The sequence below is a fragment of the Calypte anna genome, chromosome 1, assembly GCF_003957555.1.
Source record: "Calypte anna isolate BGI_N300 chromosome 1, bCalAnn1_v1.p, whole genome shotgun sequence".
In the NCBI taxonomy this organism is placed as follows: Eukaryota; Metazoa; Chordata; class Aves; order Apodiformes; family Trochilidae; genus Calypte; species Calypte anna.
In genome coordinates this window covers 93,013,459-93,040,229 of record NC_044244.1, presented here as the reverse complement: position 1 = coordinate 93,040,229, position 26,771 = coordinate 93,013,459, and the positions used below count along the sequence as shown (strand labels likewise).

The following is a 26,771-nucleotide window of genomic DNA, read 5'->3' as shown; positions in this document are numbered from 1 at the left end:
GTTATCTCTCCCTGTTCTTACCTCCTTATCAGGAGCCTTTCATTGTATTTTCTCTCCCCTATCCATCTGAAGAGGACAGAGATAGAAGAGCTTTGGTGGGCACCTGGCATCCACCCACGGTCAACCCAAACCCTACCACAAGACTCTAAGGCTGCACACCAAGGTACCCAGGGAGCCTGGGTAACAAGAGACAGTTGTCCTGATGGAGGCAACCTCAGACATAGAGAGGTGTCCACAAGCTGAGGACAGGACATCCATGCCCCAACCCCGGTCGTATGGCACGCTGAAAAGCAGCACCGACAGGCGGAGGAAAGGCCAGGCCGGGGGAATCAGGCACAGCCAACGGCGAACGGGGGCAGCGAGCTCCCAGGACACCAGGAGGCCTCCTCAGCGCGGCGCCTACCACAGCTGGAGCCGGGCGGCCCTGCCAGCCCGGGAGACGCCACCGTGGGAAGAGGAGCTGCCCCAGGCCCGCGGCTGGGCTGGCCGGCGGGGAGCGTCTGAGCAAACTGCGGCAGGGGGCTGCGGCAGACTGGCGGCCCCGCCCCGCCGTCCCTGGAGCACAGGTGCGTCCCGGAGCCTCTGGAGGGCGTGGCGGGCGGGCGGGCGGGCGGTGACTCCAATTCCCGTCGCGCACCGTGGATGCGAGGTTGCGCAGGCGTAGTTGCGGCTCAGTTTGGGCCCGCGTCCGGAGCGGGTGGCCGGGCAGGGATATGCGGCGCCGGGGCGCGGTACAGCGGAAGGTGCCGTGTCTGTTTGTGACTGAGGTGAAGGAGGAGCCGTCGGCCAAGCGGGAGAACCAGGTGGCTGGGGCGGAACGGGGCCGAGGGGGAGGCAGAGGGGCTGCACTTCCCGCGGTGGGTCCAGGTCCAGGGGGCGTCTCTGGGCCGCGGGTTGTTGCACGGCGGGTTGGAGCGGGATGTAGAACTAGCAGCACCGACCTGTCAGACCCACCGAACCTGCCCTGGCCCGGCTGCGCGGGGGAGCACCCGAGGGGTGAGAGGTTTCACTATAGATCAGGAGCGAAATGCACGGTAAAGGTTTCCATAGGGTTCCCCTTCTTAAATATGAGGAAAAACGGTGTTTGGGAGCCCTTTCAGCTCTTTTCCACCCTTCTGCGTTTTTTACTTTTTTTTTGGCATCCAGGCGGTCAGGCTGATGTGTTTGTGTATGTAAGTGTAGGGAATAGTCAAGACAAGGAATGAGGCCACTCCAACATGACTGCAACATGAGCTTGTGTGAAACCATCCTGCCGACTCACCCATGAGTCTTGTGGGGAAAAAAAACAAAACACCTTGCTTTTTTGTTGTTTTGGGCTGTATGCGTGTGTTGTGTGTGGTTAAAAGAATTTTCTAATGACAGAAAATATAATTTGAAGGTGTAAGATGTGGAATACTTATCAAGGTGAAAGTAAGGGAGCCAAATGAAAGTTACTTTTCCCAAGGTGTAAGAGGCAGTGTCTTAACAGATTAGGGTGGCACTCACCTGTCTATCTGTAGATCTCCAGTTTGTGTTTTCTGAGTTTTAGTAGCAGCAGACACTGCTGCCTGTCAGCTTCATAGTGAATCTTCATATATATTGTATGTCATGGTTACAAATCTGATTACTAAAATAAAAGACAGTCATGTAATGTAACAAGAGCCTGTAGAAGGTGCTCATGTTATGAATTCTGCATTCTGTTTCAAGACTTTTGCAAGACAAGGACTTTCTTTGTTTTGCTAGAAAAAAGAGACAATGACCAGCTTACCAGTCAAAATTGACCAGGGAGAAAGGAAGGCACATCTCATAATTTTGCAGTGTTGGACTAGAACCCTTCTGGATTATATGCACTATGTAAATACTAATCGAGAATGGAAAAGGGGGAGGGAATTTGCAAGTAAATTGCCTTTGTTTTTTTGTCTTGGATCTTTCTCCAAGCTGTCATGTCTTGAAGAACCAAGGGTGTATTCGATAGTATTACAAATAAGTAATGTAATGTGTAATGCTGGACTTGAATAGGCCATCTCCAAAGAGCAAGAACCTGTATGAGAACAAGTCTTGATGAGAACATTGCCACAATAAGGGTTTAAAATACCTGTCTTCTTTTCAGCCATTTAAAGTTTTGGCAACTGAAACTATAAATGGAAAGGCGTTAGAGGCAGATATATACAATGCAATTCCTACTGAAAAAGTGGACGGAACCTGCTGTTATGTAACTACCTATAAAGGTAATAAGGAAGATCCATATGCAGATTTCTCATGCTGACTAAAAGCCTTGTTCTACTTAGTTCTCACTGTTGTTGTATGATCTATTAGATTCCAGCTATTGGGAATTCAACTCTCTTTATACAACTTGACCACAAAGTCATAGTTACTGTAAACATAGGAGGTGTTTCTATAGCTCTTAGAGATTTTACTCTTTAAAATACATTAAGTATGTTTTTAGTGAACACATCAATAAACTATCCCAGTTTTAAAATTTCTTGTTAGTACATCTTCCCTGCACACTAGGATTTATGTAATACAGAATGTCTTAAGTTCCTTGGGAAGGATTAAAAGAAGTATGGAGGTTGGGAGGAAATGTGAAGACTGTGCTTCATTGCATTGCTAGGGCTTTTGCCATTACCTGAAGTTGTAAGGAAACTTTGCATTAAGCTAGACAAGGTTCTACAAACAGATTTTTATATTCATACACCGTAATTTATGAATTTAAATGTCTTTTGATATACAGTGTCTCTAGTGACAAATGAGAATTATGTCTTGCCTTTTATGTAGGTGATTTTACTACTGTGCAGAGTGTGGTTACCTCTCTAAACTACTGGTTTTATCCCTGTGGAAACTCTAGGGCAACCGTATCTATGGGCCAGGCTGGATCGGAAACCCAACAAACAAGCTGAAAAAAGGTTTAGGAGATTCTTGTATTCATTGGAGGATTGCAAAGGTTAGTGGAGATTTCTTTCTTTCTTTTTTGGCAATGTAAGTTATCCTGTGGGAAAAACAGCTCTAGCCTAACACATGGAATGCAAAGAGATCCAGATACACTGGATAATCGCTGGATAATTGGGCTGTGATTAATGTGATGAACTTTAACCATTTGAAATGCTGGTAGTCCGTGCCTCAAGCCTGTCAGTGTTTGAGGCTTCTGGACAATGCCCTTAACAACTTGCATTAACTTGTAGTCAGTCCTGAACTGGTCAGGTAGGCAGACTAGATGATAGTTTTGGGTCCCTTCCAAGGAAACTATGCTTATGCTATCCTATCATAACTTCTCCAGTTTCTGCTACTATTCTTTCTCCTTCTCTAGTTCTTTTTTCTACTTGCTCCAGTTTTTTGTTTTCTATTTAAGTACCCATTTTTAAATCATAGTCTGTTTTGAACTTTTAAACTACTTAAAGGCTACTATCCTTCTTTAAACCCTCCTAATTGTAGACTGGTTCAGTGTGCCAGATGTCAATGCTTGTACAGAGTAACTGGGATTACCGTCTGTAAACCAATGTCTAGATGGATGGTATTTTTATAGTTGCATTCAAAGATGATTAAAATGTAAAATTCGATAACATTTTGTGAAAACCTGCCACATTTGTATGTTTAGAATTTGTTTGGAATGTTGAAGAGGATTTCAAGCCTGTTCCCAGTACTTGGATTCCAGCAAAGGACATAGAATTCTCTAATGGCAATCCTTTGCCAGATGAAAATGGACATATGCCAGGTACCTATCATACAGCACAGGTTAAAACGGTGGTGGTGGGGGTGGTCCATTTAAAAAGTAAATTAGAACTAGTTCCAGAGTTAAAAGTAGTAGTTAAGTTATTTAGAAAACCAGAATGTCATTAATTCATTATCCAGAAAGGCTTTGTTCTTCTGACACATTGAAAATAATTGCAGTTTGCTTCACATACTTACAGGGCTTCAGCTGAAGGCATAGTTGACATGTTTGAATTTCTCTGACTTCTTTCTGGTATCTGACATAGTTTTTTCTTGTTACAGCCTGTAGTTAATTGTCTTGGTTTGTTTTTAAATCCCTGTACAGTTCTAGTAGGCATGTGATTACTTCAGATACTTTGGTAAAATGCAATGCTTTCTTATAGGTTGGGTGCCTGTGGAGAAAAACAGTAAGCAGTATTGCTGGCATTCATCTGTTGTAAATTATGAGCCTGGAATAGCACTGGTACTGAAACACCATGCTGACCCAGGGCTTCTTGAAATCAGCCCGGTGCCCTTATCAGAAATATCAGAACAAACGTTGGAACTGATTGGGACTAATATTAATGCAAATCCATATGGTAAGTTTGTATGCCTGTTTGTAAATACTTTTTTATTTTGTGATATTTTGACTGGAAACTATGTCTTGTCTTTGTGTAAGTTTTAAAAAATAAGATAGGAATGTAATGTTTTTAGAAAGCAGAGAAAGGACGAGCTCAAACAATACTCCCCTAAAGACGCTCATTTCAGAAAGCTGAGTTGTCATGAAACTGTTTGGGTCTATAAGCTGCTTTCCATGTGCATGTTCTTCAGGAGTCACTATAAAAATATTTCAGTCTTCTAGAAAATATTCTGACTGGAATATTATTTTATAAAATACTGCTAAAATACTACAATATTTTACAGATTGTTGGTGCTTTTTCTTGACTTCACTTGTTTCTCTGATGCTGCTTATTCAGTTAAAGTAGAAAATTTAGTCATAAGTTGAAATGTTTAAATCATGGCATATTATTAACATTTTCAAAAGGAAATGTAATTTAAGCTAAATTTTGGTTGTGGCTTCTACAGTTAGGAGCCTTATTAAAAAAAGCAGTTATGTTTGAACACAGATGAGTTCTAACTTCTGAGCTTTGCTGCTAAGATAACTTGCAAGGATGGATAGGAAAAACAGTAGTACTTGGTCTCAACATTCTCTCAACATGTATAAGAACTGCAACAAAAATTTCTAATAGTTGTATTATTCAATGAAGACTCATGTTGAGCTGCCAGTGAAGGGGCAATGCATTTATTAACAGTCTGGCTTGAGTATTAATCTGTATTCATAAGAAAATATTCCAGATTTTTCAGGAACCAAGATGTTTGTACTATGGATCATGATCTGAAGTGTGAAGACTTTAGGTTGTAGCTTTATCATTACTGAGGATGTGACCAACAAGGGCAAAAGAGACAACCAAATATCTACCTCTAACTGTTCTCTTGAAGCCAGGAAGATGTTTTATCTAATAGAAGTCTGTGTTCTGGACTTCAGTGCTTTTAAAATAGCCGTAATAACATAAATGAGGAAAAATCTTAGCTATCAAATGTAACTATCAGGAAGATTTTTCTTTCTTTCAACATAGGATTAGGAAGCAAGAAGCAGCCTGTACATCTTCTCGTACCACATGGAGCATTTGAAATAAAGAACCCACCTACTCTGAAACAAAATGACATACTGTCTTGGTTTGAAGGCTGCAGTGAGGGTCAAGTTGAAGGAATCGTGTGGCACTGCCATGATGGGTCTTTAATTAAGGTAAATACATAGATGGACATGTGGAATGCACTGTAATAATTCTTAATATATGAAGCATTGTGAGGTATTTGCATTTTGTCTTATTTTCCAAATTCTTTAGTAGTAAATACTCTACCAAATCAAGTGACAGTAGAAGTAATCACGCCAGTAAATCACTACAATGACAATATACTAAACTTAGTTATCTACATTATGCTAATTATTTAGAGTGAGAACATAAGATTTTCTTGTGTCTCTGAAGTCACTCAACATTGTAAAGCTTAATTCCTTTATGTAAAAAAATCATTTCTTGTAATGTTGAGTTACAGAACAAGTATTGTTAATATGAATGTGATTTTTTTGATCATTTACCAAGTATGTATTTCTGGAGCTGCAGAGGACACCTGGGTTCTGGTTTGCCTTTTGTGCTTGATTATTACCCATCTTATTCAGATAACTGATTAATGGCTATATGCCCTAAGGGAGGGGATACTAGAGCACCCTTACCTGCTAAGTTTGGAAATGCTGGGCTACTGTATTAAAATCACTAAACTGATCTTAATTCTTTTTATTTTAGCTCCATCGCCATCATCTTGGCTTATGCTGGCCACTTGCAGAGACATACCTGAATTCCCAGCCTGTTGTAATTTCTTTTAATAGAACGAAATATGACTGTGACTTTGAACCAAAGAGTTTATTTCACCATTTTTCAAACTTGGATGGTCAAAGATTTGACAGACTCAAAGACATCAAGTTTAATGATTGAAATAATTTTTCTCTTTTAAGTTAATTGTTTTATGTGCTACATTCCTCCTAGTTGTGCCCACCAGGGAAGTCTTTACAAATAATCTTCTATCTTAGGCAGCAGCCTAGGTACAGTGCCATTTTATTTTTTTCTTGATGTCTAGTTCTATATAACAAGAGATCTGATGTTCAGAGCAGAGATCTAGCTTTCAGCATGTTTATTTTCAGTTCTGAAAAATCCTTAACTTCTGAAGCCATTTCTGGAAACTGTTATAAGTGTATGAATTATGTATGAACACTGGCTGGTTCCAATAGGTAACCTAATGAATACAATAAGCTGTAAAATTTCCATAGGTTGCTCTTCTATAAATAAAATTATTATTCTATAAATACAAAGATGATTATATGTAGGATTTAATTTTATGATCTATTTGTTTCTTAACAGTAAGGGATGTATTTCAGGTGTGACCAGAATTAGTGCTAAAATTTGATACATTTTTTTTTAAATTTGTAACAGTTCCTTTTTGTGGAAAACTTTTCACTGTATTTAACAGGTAACTGCAGCACTGTGTTCTTACTTGAAAATTTAATTAAACTATATCCTACAGGTACTTCCACCATTTTGAGACAAAAAGAGTAAATAATAGAAAGTCTATTAGTTCTGTTTTGGAGTAATTAGTGACAGACATGACTTTGCTTAACAATACACATTTTCAGATTCCATCTCAATTGGGAAACTTCATCAAGGGCATATTAAGTAAGATATAAAAGTTTAAGTAAGTTTAAGTTTATAAAAGATTAAGTAAGATATAAAATAATAAAGGTGAGACTGGATGATCATTTGAGTTGGCTTTTATTTTATCTGTGCTATAAAATTATACATCCATCTATATAAAACACAAAATGAAAAATAATTTCTCTACAAAAAATACCGTTTGTTCGGATGAAACACTAACTTTACTTTCAATTCTTTGTTCTTTACTTTCACTCCATTTTCTACCTAGAGGCATGTAAGAACAGAGATCCAGCACACTGACCTTGAGTCCGTAGTTAAGAAGTATGATTGCACATGAGAGCAAGAACAAATTACATATTCTCATCAATCTGGGACTTAGCACATTTTAATTGTTTGTCAACTCTTGGAGTAAGTCCAAGGTTTCAGTTTCACCTGACACTTGTGTATTACCCAAATTGCTGTTTTGAATTGAAATTAATAGTGCAAAGAAGTTGGCAGATGTAGAACTGACTTATTTTTACTTGGGCGTATAAATACCATCAGCTGTTGACTAACTCAATTCTGCATTCTTAAGTGTGTGCCAAACGACTGTAACTTCATTAGATTTGTATCATTCCAGGATACAGACAAATAAACCACTATTATGTAACTACCCAGCAATGTTTCTGTATCAATACTGAGGACACTACACAATAGCCTTATCAACAGGAACACTGCCTGGACTATCCACCTGAATGCCATATTCTTCAGAAAGCTGCTTTAATCTATCTTCCAAGATAATATTTTTTTTTACTTCTTCATTGTAGTTATATTTCAGATCCTCAATTTCTTCAAAAATGGAAGGGTCAAAGTTTTCAAGTCCTCTTCTTAGCTTTTTTGTTTCTTCCTATTAAAAAGAATAAAGAAGTGTCATCTTTATAAAGAATTTAAAAAATACATGTCAGCAAGAGTGTTTTTTTGTTTTTTTTTTAAGGAAACCCACGATTCACTAGTAAAAAAATAGGCTTTATAAGCACAGTGTTTAGAAATTCACTTTGTCATTAAATGTTAGTTTAGAAATTAAACAGCTCATGATTTTGCTCATTAGCTTGCTTAGGATGATCCTTGCACCTACCTTTAATAGCTGGTTTTCCAGCTCTGTGGCTTTCAACTGTGTCTGAAGATCAGCTACTTCTGTAATTAACTTGGCATTTTTATCCTTTTCTACAATTTCATTATGTCCTGCAATAATAAAAAAGTAATAAAATATAATAATAATAAAATAAAATAACAATAATAATGATGATGATAATAAAAATTGGTTATGAAATTCAAGGTAATGAAAAATAAATTACATTGATAATCTTGTTAAAAGTAATTCTACTTCTGAAAGCTGCAACATTTGAAGTGTGTAAAACCAACTACGGCCAAGAACAATCAAAAATTCAAGTAATCTGAGCTTTTCTTTAGTTCTTGTACAAATTAGGCTGTGGTGTCTAGTTCCGGTGATTGAATGCAATATAGCAATGACAAGTCTATTAGCAGACTTTTGAGAATTGTGACATGTACAGTTTCTCAGAGTTAAATTTACAAAACTTGAAAATAACAGTATAGGGATATTGTTAATTACATTCGTAATTTCATGAGAGTTAAATTGTTATTTCATTTTACCAGTCCCATGGCAATGTGCTGCTCTGCAGTATTCTGCTTTTCCCACAGCAGGGGACTGATGTCTGCCGTGTCTTAAATCGTTCACAGGGCTGGTATATGGAATTAGACACTCATTTTCTGGCATCTTTGAACCCAAGGCAAAAGGGTAGGCAAGAGGGTTTCAATGACTTTCTGATAACTTATAAGCAGTCTTTTGAGATGTGTATAAGGCAAATGGTGGCATGAACTACACAGCTTCTTCAAAAGAGAAATCTTGAGAAGGCTCCAGCATATTAGTTCAAAATAATTATGGAGATATTTACTACCACTCGCTATAAAGAGCTTGTTATAGGTACTCAGAAATCCCAAGACTTCACTCTGCTTCATTTTACTCTCCACTGGCACTACTATAATTCAAGTAATTCTGTAGATTTATTATCATATTGCTAACACATATTAAGTAAAAATAGTTTTAGGCCCAGAATACAAGAAGATCTTTATTTTAGGTATTGAAAATGATTACCAGCTGAAGGACCTTCACTTGTATTTGTGAGTATTTGGTGCTTATAATCCTCCACCTGGTGAGCTAGTTGTTGTTTCTCTTTTTCTAATCGATTATTAGTCAATCTGGAATATAAAACAATTTTAGAATACTTTTAAAAATTACTGAAATATTTTAGGATATAAAATATGTGACAAAAAAACCAAAAACCACAGTGGCCATTTCCTGATCATTCTTCTTTTATGTATATTGACTCGGGTATTTAGTTATCTCAAAGTAAATTTTCTCCCTTCTACAGATAACAGAATCAACTTTCTGACTGCCATTAGCTTTCAGGGCCTTCAGAACACAAATGAAGAATCTAGCTATGCCTGCATATCCCAAAAATCCCCATGGCTTTTCGAACACAACCTCTGCATGTTCATAGGGTTACATACAGGTTCATATGCAGCCAAGCTGGAAAATGAGGCTGCTGGCTAGCAGTTTTTGTTTCACACTGTGGTAAGGTAGTGAAATACTTTCTGTGTTCAGCAAAAATGGCTGCCATAATTCCACAGAGCACAAATGAAGTACATGTAAGCAGCAAGGAACAAAAAATGCTTCCTTTACCAGAACTGTTCAAAAATCTACAGCGGACTGGAATAAGAGAGGTAAGTAATTGGCTTCTGTATAGAAGCAGCTAAAAAGGCCAACACTTTGGTTCCCTAGCTCTCCTGATTATCAGAGACCTATATACTGTTTCTATGTACTAATAAAGAATCAGAAAAGAAAATACAATGTAAAACAATCTTCAAAATAAAGAAAAATCATGAAAATGGAAGTCTAATTTGTTTGCTAATATTTAAAGAGGAAGTAACACTTATCTTCCTTACTTCCTTCTCGATTCCTACCTTGTTTCAACAAGAGACTTCCACCTTTCGGTGTCAGCTCTGTCCAGCTGGCTCTCAGCCAAATTTAGCCTCTTAATAGTTTCCTCCAGCTGTACAGTTAACTTCTCATTTAGTATCTCCAAGTTACTCTTTGCTATCCGGAGCTTCTCTCTGCTGTCAGCTTCCTATTATTCAATAAAAACAAAAGGTTTATGGAGTAATTAACCTCATATGCAGACAGGATTACCTAGAATGATGGTGAGATAGGGTCAGTAGTGATTTAGAGGATAACATTGCATCCAAGATCATTAGCACTGCAACTCCCAAAATCTGTCTTGGGCTCCTCATCTGGATGTCTTCTTTCCACATATAATTAAAAATTCACTCATGAATGCATCACTGCTTAGAGAAGTTTACCTGCTATGTCAACTACTAAAAACCAAAAAAAGGATACTTGCCACAACTAGAAAATAATGGAAATAAAAGGATGCATTATAATGATGATACCTTTTTAAGTTCTTTATGAAGCCTTGCATTTTCAGCCATGAGTTTTTCCATTCCTTTGGTTTTAGATTCGTAACGCAAACTCATCTGCCCCTCCAGATGAAGTTTCATTTTTTCCATTTCGGACTAGAAGAGTTTGTTAAAACACATATACATTGCTTAGTAGAAAATTTCAGGTTTCTGCATAGTTACCTAACACAATGAACATAGCATTTCATCACATTTTTAGGTTTATCCTTAAGGTACAGAATACCTTTGCATAAATCATGCAGTATGTTATCCTGAGGGAAATTCTGCTTCTGTATTCTCCATGTTTAAAACACTTGTGCCAATCAGTGTTGACAACAGGCTCACCGATGCATTTTCTGCCAAGCTTGCACATAGACTGCTACCTATATAGAGTTATTGGAGATAAATCAGTACCTTTAGCTTCTCATTTTCCTGTTCAAGTAATTTCTCATTAGAAACCACAGCTTGAGCTTTTTTGAGATCTTCATTTTCTCGTTGCACTCTCTCTACAACCTTTTTCATCAAACCAATTGTTTTTTCCAATTCTGGGACTGTCTTTCCACTTCTACCAGCCTACAGAGAAGGAAGAAAAAAAGTAAGAGGAAGTAAACACTTCATATTAACATTCCAAGGTACACCAAATTTTACCTTATCACTTATTTTCCCATTACTATTTATATTTATTAAAAACTGTTATATTTGGGTGTTTCTTGCAGATCTAGAGTTTCTTGCAGACTTAGCTTCCCAAAATTATATACTCACCCCCAAATTCAATATATCAGCTCCTTCATCTTCTGTTACCCAAGAGAGCTGCAGTAAGTCTTAAAATCTGCTGTAGTGTATGAACTAAACTGAAATATTAGGAAAATAATTCAAAGTACTACTACTCCCTGATCTAACAGACCATACAACTATTGCTTTAATGTTAATGGGGAAGGAAAGAGGGGATGGGGTAGGAAGAATGCTGGGATCTTGAGGGAAGAAGAAAGGGCCCGTTTTTAGCAACTATAATTTGGCTGCATTAAAATGATGGAAGGACTATATTTTAAAGCCTGAATAAATCTTCTCCCTTTCCCAAGGCATATAGTCTCACAGCGTGATGAATAAATAACTACACGTGAAAAAAGCTTGTAATTTGTCTATTCTTCTTTCACCACATTCATTTATGAGGTAGAAAATATGTTAAAGCATGTTTAAATGCATTTAGTTTTCTCATCATCTTTGTAGTGCCTCTTTTCCTCAATAATTATTAAGATGATGCTGGTTTTAGTACTGTACCCATTAAGTGATTCCTTTTATTTATACAGAGATAAGGAGCACAGTGCAGTGGAAAATAAGTAAGGTTTTATTCCCTGGAGCCCTACATAAACCTATATAGCAACCAAGGTTTGGAAATAAAAAATACTTAAGTATTTTTTTTCTCTAAAAAGAATGGAGGAATTAGGAGGCTTATGTTGGTACACAGCAGATTTCAAGAAAAACCTCAGTCAGATCTTGATTCCTGAAAATGGAAAAAGATTAAAAATCTGGTGCCTCCTCAGTAGCTTTGCATGAAACAGTTTTATAAACTGAATTTCCTTATACAAAACCTACTATCTCTTAAGAGATAGGCAGATACACATGCTGTCCATGCAAGGTACAAGTAAAAGAAGGTGAAATAGACAATCTTTTCCAGGAACCTAGAAGTAGCACTTAATTCTTCTTAAAGAGCTAGAAAGGCACTCAAGAACATTTATTTTATCAACTTCCTTTAAAAGGTCACACAAAGAGTTTGACAGATTAATGGCAAGACAGATACTGGGCACTGCTGAAGCCTTTTCTTTCCTGTAATTTCTGAAATACTGCTCCAAGTAGCTGACAGTAGCTAGGTTAAAATTTAACTGTTATCTTGTATAGCACAACAAACAAAAAACCTTTACTAACAACTTACACTAATATCTGCACCAAATCAAACTTTTAAATCATAAAGCTTTAACTTTATTAAGCATTTATATAAATATATGAATATAATTTCCATTTTCATATAATTTGTCATGTAGTTTTAATAAAATACTGGTTTTGATTATTATTTGATTATACTAAAAAATTGCCTTACAGTACTCACCTCTCCAATGGTGCCAAGCTTTCGTTCAAGAGCTGCTTTGTCTTTTTTGAGAAGTTCACACATCTCTTTAAGGTCACCTACTTGATCCTGAAAACCACAGTAACAAGGAAATTACTTAGATTTCAAATAGGAGAACAACAACAAAAATTACAGTTGGTTTACTCTGAAAAGAGAAAGCGACTTCCCATTGCAATGATATCTTTCATAATTTTTGCCAACTATTAGACCCCTTCTTATCATCCATAAAAACATTAAAAACTTGCAGTATGTACAGAAATTATTTTTAAGCAATCCACTAATATGTAAAGGGGACTAAATGGTAAAGATAGAAAGATGTTACCTTTAGTCTTGGCAAATCTTTATTGGCTTGCTCTAGCTGGAATCTTAGCTCAATGTTTTCAGATGACAATCTTAAATTTTCCTTTAAAATCTCTTGTTCCCTTTGATATTGCTCATCTGACCCTATTCCTGATGTCTTGAGAAAACAGAGAAAAAACTGTTAGTACATTATTTGTTGTATCTGTCCTAACTGATAAAAGAGCAACAGAGAATTGGTATTTTTCACAGAAATAAAGTAGATGCCAGAACTATCATCACTGTTTTGATCTAATCTACTCTGATTTGAATCCCTTCTCTTAAATTTCTCAATATGCCTAGTTAACCTTTTAAGGGAAGTTTAAAAATCAGTATAAACCAGTAAATTTGTTTTTTTCAAATCAAAATTAACTCTCAAATTGTATAGAAATAAATCTTACAGTCTAAAAGGAAAAGTATATTAAGCAGTGACACCTAAGGATACAATCTGGTATGTTTATTAAATAGTATATATAGCATAGGGAATTTCACTGAAATCATATTTCAGAACAAGACACAAAAAGCAGTAAGTAGCTCTAGTTCTTAACTTTGTTAGTTCCTATAATCCTAATTCTTTATCCATGGAGGATAGTAGTTTCTATTACATAGAGTACTTATGCTTTATAGATGCCTTATATTACCAATTCCAATTATAAGTATATGGTAAATCATAATTCCTGAGTAGTAAAGACTAAAGCCTTTGGATGATATAATAATCAGCAGTTTTTACTTAGGTAATTATGGAATCAATCATACGATCCATTAATTCACCACTAATGATGATAGAAATAAAGTATTTGCTCAATAAAGTATATTTTTTTCTTAGTATAAGTAACACATCATTAAGTCTCTTAAAGGATGAATGCTATCAACTAGCTGCATGTATCATTATGATTGTTTGTAAACTTTCTGGATCAAAATTTTAGAATTGACAGTAGCTTAGATGTGAGCTGACCTGCATGCCTATCATGAAATTGAAAGGTTTGGGTTTTGGACCACTTGGTGACTACTTCAATATTCCTGCAGACCATACAGAGGAAACTACTGCATTATCAAGATCAAACTACTCTATTTCTATGTCACTTATACAGATGAAATGCTAGAGATTTGCTATGGTATCAAACCTCGGGCATTTCACAAAATTCTGGGCTTGTTTCAACCCCCTCTATGCCACTTTCATGTTTATCCTCTTCAGTGGGTTGATTCATTTCATTATTTGCATTTATTTTTTCTGCTTCATCATAATTAGCTTGATCAGAAGGTTCCCCTGTATCAGACTGATTGCAGCTCATTCTGGTAGTACAAGGCTCTTCTACACTTTCTTCTTGATCAACATTTGATTGCTTGACTATTTCTTGTTTCCTCTTCTCTTCTTCAAATTCCTCATTAAACTTTCCATTTTCAGCTTGGGTTATGTTATCTTCTTTTTCACTGCAGTTCTCTTCTTCAGCTTCAGCAGTATTTTGCTTTTCCAATCCATCCCTAGATACATCAGCATCTTTGCATTTCTCAGCATCTTCAGAATGCTCTTCATGAGCCACTTCTGTGCTTCCAACTGCAGGAGCCTCATGGCCTTCATTATGCATGGTGCATGCTTGCATATCTGCTTCCCCATCTATTTCATTGCCATCTGTAATGCTATAATTAGTCTTATGTTTTATTTCATTCCTGTTTGAAATAGATTTCTTTTGAAGGGAATTCAAATACTTTTGTTTACTGATACTGATAGGAACAGACTCGGTCAGTTCAGTTTGGTCACATGTACTCTGATTCAAGTTGAAGATAGAAGGGAGCATGAAAGAAAAGCAGAAGACAGTAAAACAAACCAGGAAATAAAGAACCTAGATTGTACTGCTAAGTCTGTTTCTTGAAAGACGAAGATAACCCAGTAATGCAATATTTGCAATACAATAAACCTTTTAAGAATCGAAACACAAGAAAAACACCTAATGTAACTGAAATGAAGCTCAGTATTTCCCCAAACTCTTTCTATGCCAATTTTTCAATCATGGAATATAAAAGTAGTCTGTCAGTTGCAGACTTATATTTAAAAATACATATCCCCTATTTCTTCACATATACTAGGATGCTGAATATTTCAGCATCTATCTGTAGGAAAAAAGAAACAAGCTTTCCAGTTTTTTTATTGTTTTACTGTGGTTTTTTTTAAACACTAAAAGCTGAGCACCTCCTACCCTGTTCAAGACATTTGTGATAAAGCAAGCTAAGTGACACAGAATACCAAATGGAGAACCAATATTTTTGTTAAGCAGGTAAGACTCCTTCAGGTAACATGGCTATATTATAAACTTACGAAGGGTCTAGAATATGTCTCTCTTGAGTCTTGTCTCTGCAATGCACGAAGCTTTTCCTGGAGGTATTGATTTTTGAAATGTAATTCTTCTACAACAGAATCTCGTGGGATTGCTTGCTGTGTTCTACATTAAAAAATGAATCAAGTCAAAAAACCCCAAATGGCTATTAATGCAGAAAATAATGCTTAAGATAAAAAAACAACAAAAACATGAATGTCTGGATTACTAGACTGGATTTTTTAGTATTACTGGGGTGGTTATCCTAAACCAGTGTTACCCATATACACTATTTTAACTAGTCCACATGAATCAAAAGTACCTACTCCAGCAAAAGTAATCTGCTTTTTTGAGATGTCTAAAGCTTCTACTACTCAGATACAGTATTACAGATACTGTGATAAAATTACCATACACTCCCCAAATGCAATTTAGCAGTTCCAGTAACTCTGAACTGTTCACCAATCTAAATTGCAATTATAATTTTACACATTAGAAGAGATACCTTTTCATAGCTTTTTAGATAAATGAACGAGTGCTATATATTCTCTGAACATGCACAATTACTTCTAAGTATTTTTAATTTGCTCTTCAGACTCAAAGAAGGATTTTTGAAATTCCTGTCTCTTTTTTTCCTTATTGAATCTGTTGGCCTAATAGAGACTATCACTTTCCACATTTTTTTTCTCATTTGGAGTTGTAGTTTTTTAAAGATTCTTTTAAAATGCCTCTCACCTCATGTGAGCAACTTCATTTTCTAATTCTATATTCCGTTTTCTTAGTTCTTCAAGTTCTTTTTCAATCTCTAAGGCTCTCAGACCAACAACATGGTCAACAGTGACACCAGTAGTTTTCAGTTTCTTCTGTAGAGAAATTTTCTCCTTTTCGGTCCTGAAACATCCAGCAAATTTATATTCAAAACTTTAGCTGCTAACCTGCTTTAAAGAAAGCTTTCTTAAAGAACCCACATCTGCAATTTCTTTGCTGACTGAACCATTACCTCCTTTTCTGCTTAATACGGTCACCTTATAAAAAACTGGAAAAAATATTGAAAAAATATTGAACCTTCAGTCAGTATCATGCATGTCATAAACCACTTGCTGGTCTTGCTTTTGTTTTATGTGAAATTCATGCAATACTTGCTAAGATTAAATGCCATTTTGAAGCAGTTTCCAACCACAATCTAACAACAGCTACCATCACCACTACAGTTTCCTTTCTTTTCTGCATCTTTTATCAGTAAAGCCCTGGCATTACTGTACTGAAGTAAATGTAACTTTTACAGCTGATTTGTGCATGTGTATTTTTTTTAAAGGTTTCCATGTCACAATCCTACAGCAGTCAGTAGTGCAGTAGGACTATATGTAAAAAAAGGGGCAGCAAGCTGATTAAGTAACACGGCTGTGAGAAACAGCCCATCTTCATAAAGCTGTTACTTGTTTGATGGGAATACCAGAATGCTATTTAAAAGAAGCATAATAAAGGACTTAAATTAGTTTTATTCAGAAACAGTTTATTCTAGTAAACGTTGTTGCCTTCTACAAACGAAAGGAAAGATAGTAGAGGAGTAGCCTAAATCTTGAAAATGACTAACCCTTTTAATCTCAATAGCAATGGCAAATTCTAGACATCAGTCTTCTGAAAAACTTGTAATTACCATCTGACAAATACATTTGGATTTCCCTCATGCCATCATTTGGTAGTAGAATCTGTTAAAACCAACTCACCTGGTATAAACTTCTTTCAGTGTACTCAACTGTTTGGCTAAAGCATCTGCTTCTTTTTCCTTTTCCTTTAGTTTGTTCCGCAATCCTTCCATTCTGATTTGCCATTTTTTACCTTCTTCCCATCTAATTATTTCCTCCTTGGAAGTCTGTGAAGCATATAAGCAAATTATGTATTTCTTTTGGAATTTTTTTCTTAAAGGAAAATTAGCAAACACGGTAGAAAATGAAGAAGGATACCAATTTAAAACATGAAGCCATAGCAAGCATGTATTATTTACCTTACTTACTAGAAGGCAAATAGCAGGCCCATCTGGAAACCTTAAGTATGCTGCAGTGACTGGTGTATAAAGCCAATGCAGTTTAATGCTACTAAAAAGTTCTTCCTTATCTTTTACTTTAATTTTTTTCTTAAAAGGTGTGATTTTTATGAAGTTAGAGGTGTCAGTGCAGTGTATTTGTTTACTTCAAAATTCACATTAATAAACAAGACAGATTCAAGAAAAAAATTATTTTTCTATTTCAGTTTACAGCAGATCAGTCTTCTGCAACTCACCAGGCATTTATATACCCCTACTGCACAGCTGTACAATTGGTTATGTTAGTTTACGTTTCCCTATGAGAAACGGATCTCCACTTAAAATTACAATGCACTAACTCTGAATTATACATTAGCTAAACCCTGTACCTATGTGATCACAAATGGCTACTGAAAAAAAAAAAAAATCAGTCAGTATCCCTGTAAACAATTTTTGTTATGTTTCGGTTTGGTTTTCTATTGGACCTTCCCTTTCTCCACTTATTTTCTTTTCTGTCTTCATTCCAAACAGTTACTGTACTAAGGGACAGACAGAGAGCAAAATCTTGGAAAAATTAAAAACATGCCATGTTTGAAAAAAATATCTCTAGTCACTAAGCAACAGGTATTTAAAAAGTCTCAAATTTACTAAGAGCATAAATGAAGTCCCAGAATATTACTTTATATCATAAATAGCCTGAATGTCATTATGTAAGCATGCTATAATATTTCAGTTAATGATTTCTGTGACAAGACACTAATTAGTTACTGAAGTAGTAGAACAACAAGCAAAAACCCAAATTAAACAAGTGGTAAAATGAACACATTTCAAATCCCTCAGAACCACTTGTATATGGAGAACACTATTGTGCAGACTAATCACACACATATCATCCCTTTTAGGATTACCACTTTTGCTACTAAGTACTTCGTGTTTTTATCATTGCACTGATTTTGTGAATGGGCATTTGATAGCGCATATGTAATCAATTACACTTGTACCTATAATATCTTAGTTTTGTAAGGTCTGTAATGGATCTTCAGCTCTATAATAAGGGTAGGAAAACAGTTATATACCAGTACTAAGCAACAAGAGCCAAAACAAAAGAGCATGGGAAAGTTACAGTCATGAAATCAGTTTTCTTCTGATCAAGTTTTGTTGGTTGGTCTTTTTCAGAGGCAAGGAGGAGAGCGGAACTGCCTAGACCCAGGCTGATAACATCGTTCCAAGCCATGATCTAAGTACACCTACCTTGACTTCTCTCACACCTTTTTTTTCTGCTTCTTCACACTTCTTCTCAAGTTCATTTTCCAATTTTTTAATTTTTTTCTGAAGTGCATCTGTCAGATTTTGTTCATCAGCTTTGCTCTGAAAAATTACAAACTTTTACAAACTTTGAAGTTTAATGACCACTACTTAAGTATTTTTCTCCACACAAAAAATTACTTTAATTCCAACTGGCAGTATTAGTCTACAACCTAAATAACCTTTTAAAAATTATCTTTAGATTATTAAAGCATTGAAATATAACACTCTGAACTGAAAAATCAGCAGCAATTAGTCAAATTTAAAAAATGTTCAGAAAATTCCACTCTACATCCTTTCATTTTCTTCTGAAAGGCGAAATTAGGACCCCCAAGAAGACCACAGAAAACACAGTGTGAGGGGCTGGAAGGGACCTCAAGAGATCATTGAGTCCAACCCCCCTGCCAGAGCAGGACCACCCAGAGCAGGTCACAGAGGAATATGTCCAGGTGAGTTTTGAATGTCTCTAGAGAAGAAGACTCCACAACCTCACCGGGCAGCCTGTGCCAGTGCCCTGTCACCCTCACCATGAAAAAGCTTCTTCTTATGTTTACACAGAGCCTCCTCTGCTCCCACTTGCATCCTTGCTCTATCCTTGGTCATCAAAATTCCATTTTTCTAAGCAGCTTTGAAAGCAGTAATTCAACTCCTCAGAGTCTTTCAAATGTATTTCAAGAAGCAACTATTTTTTCAGTCTATTTCTTTCATTTGAGGCATGCTTCTAACAGTTTAAATAGCTCACATTTATGCTCAGCTGATGAGCAAACATAAATTTTTAAGTCAAGTATATATCTCAATGCCTTCCAAATGTACTTAATCTTTCCACCCAAACCCAACGTATCTACACAGAAACTTGACCGAGACTGAATATGTTTTTTAAAGTAACTTTTACCTGAATGCTATTGCTTAGCCGCCTAATCCGTTTCTTCAGTTCTTCGTTTTCTTTTTCTAGTTCATTTTTTTCTCTCAACATTTTAGCAAATGCTTTTTGTTTCTTCTGAAGTTCTTGGTTCAACTCATCCTTTTCATCAGACAGAGAACTTTCCCTGGTTTTACTTATTTTAAGATTATCTGTAAGTTTTGTAATCTGATTATTTAATTCCTCTATCTCTGCCTAGAAGAAAAAAAAACCAAAACATCAAACCCCCAAACCAGGATTATCAACAATACAACAATCCAGTCACTGTATTAGCTAATACTCACCGTAAGCCCCTTTGTTTCTCTGTCAACAATCTCCTGGACGTTCATGTATGCCTCTTTTTGTGATGCAGCAGCAATTATCTGCTGTTCAGCACTGGCCGTCATTTCTGCTCGCAGTTCCAGAAGTGCTTTACTCAAAGCCTGAAAATAATAAATTCAAATTCTTTTAAGTGAAGGAGCTGCTAATACGAACATTACAAACCAAGAAAAAGCAATTTATATTTACTATTTTACATTATGTGATTATAGTCTACCTCCTGCTGTATTATACATAGAATTCTAAATAATTAAGCAACACTAAACAATTATGTGACAAAGGGATTAATTTTTGTTGACTAACTTTCTGCTGCTTCTCTTTTATGGCTAACTGGCTCTTCAACTGTTCCACCAGGTTTTTCAGGGTTGCTGTGGGTGCTCTATTATTTGCTTCTTTTTGGACCTCTAGTTCAGTTTTTACATTTGCTAATTCCTTCTCCATCTGAGATAACATATTTCTCAATTCATTTGCTTCATCCTTTAGTTGTTCCTTATCAATCGTGTGCTTTTCCTGGAGCCTAATAAAAAAATAAGCATTAATACAGTACACTGCAATAATTAAGTTAGCAAACTTCAAATAAATAGCAAATGTTACAATTTTATTTTTTTATTATTTTTAAAGCACATGATGCATAGATTTAGAAACAGCAAAACAAAGAGTGACTCTGCAAGGAAGACCTGAATTTAATACAAAAATTACTCAAGATCAGAAAAATTATATTAGAGCATTGTTCATTCTAATTCCAGGTCCTAAAAGGTACAAAAAGCATAATTCTTTCCTCTTTTTAAATAGAGGTTAAATTTTCTTGAGTTTAAACTTGTTAGGCAGCAACCTCAAAAGGATGTACTGTGAGAAAAAAAGTAACACAAAGCATAAATCCGCAAGTACCACAGTATCTTAAAGAAAACTCTCAAACCAAGAACTCCTAGAATACTTTCTTTTTCTCTGAATAGCACAAAGATAACAACTGAAAAGCATTTTTTTTGAAGACAGTTTTTCAATATTAGCTCTGATAAGAGCTATAAATTAAAAATAATTTACAATTACCAACCATAGAAAGTCTTTTGAGTTACTTTTTTCAGCTAAATCTTAAATTCAGCAAAAACATGTTCAGTTTGGTAGACAAGTGTTGTAGCAGCAATACCTAATTGACTCGATCCAGTTCAACAGCGACTTTTGCCAACAATCTAAAAACTTACTGGGTTCTGATAGCCTCAAACTCTTTTATTTTCATTAAAGTGATTTCTTTTTGTTTCTCCAATTCAGATGATGTTTTCTTTAATTTTTCAACAAGTGAAGCAAGAGAATTATCCTGTTCTGCTACAGTTTGCTCCATTTCAGCTATGCGGAGAAAGTAATCGTTGTTGGAAAGTGGTAACGAAGTCTTTTTCATTAACTCCTGTAAAAAAAGAACAAATGCATCTGATAAATACTTAAAGCTTTAAATCAAGCATAAGCATTAGTTGTGCATTTGGAACTCAATCCTTTATATAACCAAGCATTAATATCTAACACATTTATTGACTGAGGTGTGTTTCTTTAGTCTGCAGAGAAAGCAATCACACTGGTTTGCAAAGAGCTTTGTGACTCCAATGATCAGCAGGTAGCCAGTTAGACACAGGTTTCACTTTATGATAAAGTGTCAAGAGGTAGTTTATACTGAAGTAGGTTAGTTTAACATAACTACAGGTTGAATGAAAAGAACAGAAAAACAAAATATACCTCTCCCTCCCCTGGAAGCCTCCATAAATTACCACGATTTGAAAAATGTTCATATATATTGAGGTGGTAACCCGTTTTTTACATTTGGCTTCTAATCCACCTCTTGCAAACTCTGTCACAAACAATGGAATTCTGTATCAACCACTCTTTTATTTTTCCTGGGTTTATTACTTTGTTTTGACTGCAGAACTGTTCTTTTAAGCAACAATTCTAAAAATGCAGGAACAATTTCACTAATCCCACAAAAACACGTAACTCACCAAAGCAGTCTCTTTGAATTTATTAAGGGACTTGTCAGTATGCAGATTTAACTTCTGGTGTAGAACTCTAAGGTCTTCTTCATGCTTCTTTGCTAGTTCCTCTTGCTCCTATTAGATCAAAATAAAATGTAACTCTACTGATGCACACTATTCCAAAAAGTCATAAAACTACAGTATCTTAACTTGTTGGTTGCTCACTCACTGCACAGTTTTGCTTCCCCAATCTTCCTCCAATTCTGACAGTTTTATAAATTCTTCTCTTCTTGCTATAATCAATGATTTATTCTTTTTCCTTTTTAACACTATTGGAAAATAGAAGCTAATATTTCAATTTTAATCTGTGCAGCAAGTAGTATGTTGCAGAAGAACAGAAGCTGGAGAGCAAAGCAGCTGATATTGGTCCACACCAAGTACCACACTCAATATGGATAGTGATGTCCATACCACTTACTTTTCAGGTCTGTTTGCTTCAGACTGAACTGTGATCCCATGGATTGCATATTGGCTAGCAGACAGATTTTGTCTGCTTCTTCTGGTTTAGTTCCAAAAAAATCCAACACAAACCCCAACTTGATTTCTATCAGAAGAAATCGCTACATATGTTAACCAAAGAACACAAAGTGAAGATGAAGGGAAATCTGCTTTGGAAATGTGCTCCTGATCCAAGCACACAAAAATTGATGCATGTTTAGTCTTTAAGTATTTCTTAGACATAAAGTCTAGGCTTTAAAATATGCTTCAAGGGTCTAAAGTTTGCTTAACTAATATAAACTATGCTTAGATACACTGTTCACCCTTTAAAATATGCTTTAATTTAATATGTTTTAAGGATTTTATGTCCAAAAAATGCATAGTTTATGTCCGTTCTTTCCTGAACGTTTCAAATTTGCTACAAGATGCAATCCAGAGATCATTGTTGCAAGTACTGGAAAATTCTATATAAATATACGATATACTGAGGCCAATACTCACAGCAAAATTTTCATTTTCTTAGTTTTACATTAAATTCCTAGATGGATATTACATACATACCCTCTTGACTGAGCAAGCCTCATATTTTGAGAGGTTAAAAAATTCTACTTGAACTTCCCATATAAAAAATTCCTAATTGTCATTGTTCTGATACCTCTGAAGTCAGAACTTGTTTAATATTTCACTATCAATGAGATAAAGAATCAACAAAACCAACTTAAAAATAGAAGAAATTTTATACAAGAAGTTTAACTACCTCTCTTGCTTTAGCAAGCAAGTGTTGGTATTTTTTTAACATCTCCTCCTTTTGATTTAATCTTGCTTGCATATTTGTAATGGTTTGATGAGCAATTTTTATGGCATGATGGTGCTCTCGATCATCTTCTTGTTTGCCTATTTCAGTCATGATTTTCTCTCTTTCTGATGTTGCAGGTAATTGAAGTCTTAGTTCATTTATAACTCTGTCTCTTGATAAAACATTTTGTTCAGCTTCCCACAGAGCAGCTTCCCTTTCTTTTAATTTCTACAATGAAAAACAATTGTTGCAGTTCCAGAATTCAAACATCGCAAAAAGATCTTTTTTCTTGAAAGACATACCTGAAATGTTTGTCTAAATTGACTTATAAACACAAAATGTCTTGCATTCAGTTATAGCCATATGGGATTACTAATAGATAAAAAATGTCCCAGTATATACCTATGGTGTTTTTATGTATTATTCACTTGACATAAGACAGGGAAGAAACTAATTTTCTGCTACTAATATAAGAAGATGGTGGTTTTCAAATCTCTAAGAACCACAAAGTATCTTCTGTAACAGACATTCCATTTAGAAACCGAAGATACAAGGTTTTTTGCTATACTACTTTTGTAACATTGTACTACTTTTGTACTTTCGTAATGTTACACTGTATTGTTACACTGTTCTTAACATTACAGTGTAATGTTATGCTGTATTTAAGTAGCTACACTCAACTGAATTTTGTACAGCAAGATCACCTCACTCCACTACATGAACATTCTAAAATATTCAAATATTTTCTCCTGTACTTTCTTCCAAATGAAAAATATTTCACTTTATTCATGGTATGACTATTTCATTTACTCTTTCTCTGTATTTAATACCTTTAAGGGACAGGACACATTTGAGCGACATTTCTAAAGGGGTATGTACTATATTAAAAAAATGTAAAGGGCACAGAAATACAAACTTTATCCCTTCTTACAATAATCTGTGCATTTTATTACCTCTTCCAGGGATCTGCAGGTTGCCCTAGTTTCCAGGATTGTTTGAACATGTTCCTGGTTCTTTCTCAAAGCGAATTCAAGTTGTTGTGGGAGTGGCAAACTAGGGTCTGGAGCTGATCCTGTAGCCTCTTCCAACTGCATAGAAAGATTAATATTCATGTAAGCTGACAGCTCTGAAAAATGTGCTTATGAGTCTATTTTTAGCTAATTCAGTGCACGTACCTTTGGAGCTGTACTCAGTTTTTCATTTTGTTGACGATCATACAGGTCCAATTGGCGCTGTAGTTCTACTTCCCTCTGGTCCCAAGCTATTTGCCTCTCTTCGTGAAACTGTAACAAACGTTTGATAAAGGTGTTTCATTTATTGAAGGCAATGCAAATTTTATAATTAGCTTAGAAAAAAAAAGATGCCAAAATGTGAAATACTTCAATGTGTTATGAAAATCATTTAGGAACCAAGATCCAAACATCTACGTTAAAAACATACTAGGAATACTAATACATACTAAGAATCACTTAGTGAAATAAGGAATAGGCAGTTTTTCTAAAAGCATGCAGAACTACATACCTTTCTCTGCTGTACAACTTCTTCTTCCAGATTACTGATTGTACATTCATATTCAGTAATCATATTACGCATATACTTCACCTCTTCCTTTTGCTTGACTAACTCTCGACTGAGTTTAAGTTCCTGCAGATGGAGTTCTTGCATCTTCATATGCCATTCAATTACCTAATAAATAATGATACACAGAATTCTTTCACCAAGCCTTTTACAAGCCAACTAGATGCAGCTACACTCTTTGAGGCAGTGTGGCAGTTCATCTAACTGGTTATCCAACTTGTTCTGCTTTTTTTAGCTTTTTCACTTCTTTTCAGTGAGGATGCAAGGCAAGAGCATCAAACTGCAAAAGGAGTTACTGAAAAGTACAACATAAAATTGGAGAGGCAACAGGTTTCCCCTACACTAACAGAAGTGCATGGCAAATAATTTTCAAATGACCTAACTAGGCTATACTCTAAGCATCTGTCTAGACTGAACAAAAAAAGCATGCAGGAAGTTTGGCTGACTTTTCTAAAACATTAACATATTTTCAAGACCATTAAAACCCATATATATTCAAAAACGTGCATATGCCAGTAACGGGCACCTTTAGTAATGGCAAATAGAACCATGTTGTATAATAAACAGTAATCAGGAAGAAAAATGAAAAAGCCTCATTCAAATTCCAAGGCAATATCATTTCCAATAGCAAAATACAATTCAGTAGAATTACATGAGTATAATAACATTTCTGACCACACTGCCTAAATTATGGCCCCTGGTTTACTTAAAAAGTCACAGAGTTATAGTGAAGATTTCAATACGAGCTCATGAAACAGAACATCAGAGTGCTAATCTGTGTTTTAATTGCTTTAATTACCAATTAAATTAAATTAATAATCTAATCCATTTTAACATAACTGAATTCATAGTTAGCCTCTGCTTCCTACGCCACTTAATTGGGAACAAAAGAAAATTAGTAAATCTGACTGCACTGACTTTTACAGGGCAAGTAACTAATCATATATTGCTTTTTTTAAAATAGGAAAAAAAAAGATAGCTGTCACATTCTAACGAAATGTATTTTGAAATCATTAAGTTCTCTATTAAAACAGACATTTGAGGAACAAGGTGAACTGAAATGTAATTTAAATGCAGATCAGATGAACAAAGCTATTAAAAGTTGTAAAATAGCAAACCTTTTGAGCTCCCCTTGTGTCCTTCAATGCACTTATTAGTTCTTCTAAACTCTTCAGTTTTAACTCCATCTCTAATGCTCTGTTTTCTGCATTTCGACGCTCCTGCTGGGCATGCTGAACTTCTTCCAGGATCTTCAGTTTGTCATTCTGTAGCTGAATCATTGTTTTAGAGAATTTTTCTTGCTGTGCTAAAGGCAAAGCACCACTAAATTGCTGCCGCAGAGACTGGACTGTCTGTTGTAGATGTCTGGCTCTATTTCTTCCTTCCAGTCGGGCAAAATATAAGGCTTGCTCTCTCTCATCAAGCTTCTGCTCTAAACGTAGATTCTGGATTTCCACCTTCTGTAGTTTCAGTTTAAGTGTCTCCAATTTCCCTACAGCAACAGATTCACTACCTTGAAGGGCCATGATATGTTGATGCAGTTTTGCAATGACTGCTTTTTCATCTGACTGTGCCTAACAAAAAAATATACAGAACAGAGTTATTTTTCATTTTTAATATGTTTAATGCAGTATATACATAACCATAAGAAGCTATTTTTTTGTATTTTGTATACTGCATGTATTTTACTCCAGAGATAAGAGCAAAAATTAGCCTCTAAAATCAGCTTATTTTTCCACCATTGTTTCTACACCATGTTTTAGAAGTACACCTCTTCAGATACTGGTCTTAAAAGTTGTATCTTTCCAAAATACTACAGAACAAGAAAGGTATGTATACCTAAACTTACAAAATACAGTAATACAGAAGCTGACCAAAGTGTTGTTTTAGGGATTCAAACCATTCTACAACATGAAAAATAATAAATCCCAATAAATTGTTTCAGCTAATAACAGAGCAATACTATGTGTTTATTTAAAATCTTCAAGATTTACATGCCATTGTTTGCTTAGTAAAAACCAAACTTTCCTATATTTAAATATTTAGCACAAGCTATTAATCACTTAAGAATAAATATTACCTAATTAACACAAAAAAAAGCTCAGGCCCTACAATAGCTATACATCTAGAAACTGAAAAATGGAGAAAGGCATAATTAATGTAATGG

General features: G+C 35.5%; 2 protein-coding genes across 2 annotated transcripts in view; one reads left to right on the top strand and one right to left on the bottom strand.

Annotated features, from left to right (window-relative positions):
- The first annotated feature begins 652 nt into the window (after nt 1–652).
- Nucleotides 653–7,568, top strand: C1H12orf29 (chromosome 1 C12orf29 homolog). Its single transcript, XM_030456334.1, has 7 exons — nt 653–803; nt 2,090–2,207; nt 2,825–2,920; nt 3,572–3,688; nt 4,068–4,262; nt 5,301–5,470; nt 6,027–7,568. The coding sequence occupies exons 1-7, from the start codon at nt 714–716 to the stop codon at nt 6,213–6,215; spliced, it is 975 nt and encodes a 324-aa protein (XP_030312194.1). The 5' UTR covers nt 653–713; the 3' UTR covers nt 6,216–7,568.
- Nucleotides 7,569–7,610: 42 nt separating this feature from the next.
- The window catches only part of CEP290 (centrosomal protein 290), a 45,911-nt gene continuing 26,750 nt past the window's right edge, over nt 7,611–26,771 (bottom strand). The window contains exons 31-52 of the mRNA XM_030456344.1: nt 25,723–26,178; nt 24,548–24,712; nt 24,202–24,309; nt 23,980–24,114; nt 22,988–23,254; nt 21,760–21,867; nt 20,977–21,176; nt 20,081–20,294; nt 19,744–19,881; nt 19,433–19,654; nt 18,487–18,603; nt 16,940–17,085; nt 15,948–16,103; nt 15,215–15,338; nt 12,887–13,021; nt 12,547–12,633; nt 10,857–11,015; nt 10,437–10,559; nt 9,951–10,114; nt 9,082–9,185; nt 8,044–8,150; nt 7,611–7,815 (exon numbers count right to left, since the gene is read on the bottom strand). Coding sequence (XP_030312204.1) covers nt 7,615–7,815; nt 8,044–8,150; nt 9,082–9,185; nt 9,951–10,114; nt 10,437–10,559; nt 10,857–11,015; nt 12,547–12,633; nt 12,887–13,021; nt 15,215–15,338; nt 15,948–16,103; nt 16,940–17,085; nt 18,487–18,603; nt 19,433–19,654; nt 19,744–19,881; nt 20,081–20,294; nt 20,977–21,176; nt 21,760–21,867; nt 22,988–23,254; nt 23,980–24,114; nt 24,202–24,309; nt 24,548–24,712; nt 25,723–26,178 — 3,636 coding nt within the window. The 3' untranslated portion in view covers nt 7,611–7,614. The remainder of the gene's footprint in view (nt 7,816–8,043; nt 8,151–9,081; nt 9,186–9,950; nt 10,115–10,436; nt 10,560–10,856; nt 11,016–12,546; nt 12,634–12,886; nt 13,022–15,214; nt 15,339–15,947; nt 16,104–16,939; nt 17,086–18,486; nt 18,604–19,432; nt 19,655–19,743; nt 19,882–20,080; nt 20,295–20,976; nt 21,177–21,759; nt 21,868–22,987; nt 23,255–23,979; nt 24,115–24,201; nt 24,310–24,547; nt 24,713–25,722; nt 26,179–26,771) is intronic.

Bases quoted from the DNA above. Each gene is read 5' to 3' on its own strand.
- C1H12orf29 (XM_030456334.1), top strand. From the start codon at position 714: ATGCGGCGCCGGGGCGCGGTACAGCGGAAGGTGCCGTGTCTGTTTGTG. The intron at 804-2,089 runs GTGGCTGGGGCG...TCTTCTTTTCAG, and splicing joins CGGCCAAGCGGGAGAACCAG to CCATTTAAAGTTTTGGCAAC. The intron at 2,921-3,571 runs GTTAGTGGAGAT...TTGTATGTTTAG, and splicing joins TTCATTGGAGGATTGCAAAG to AATTTGTTTGGAATGTTGAA.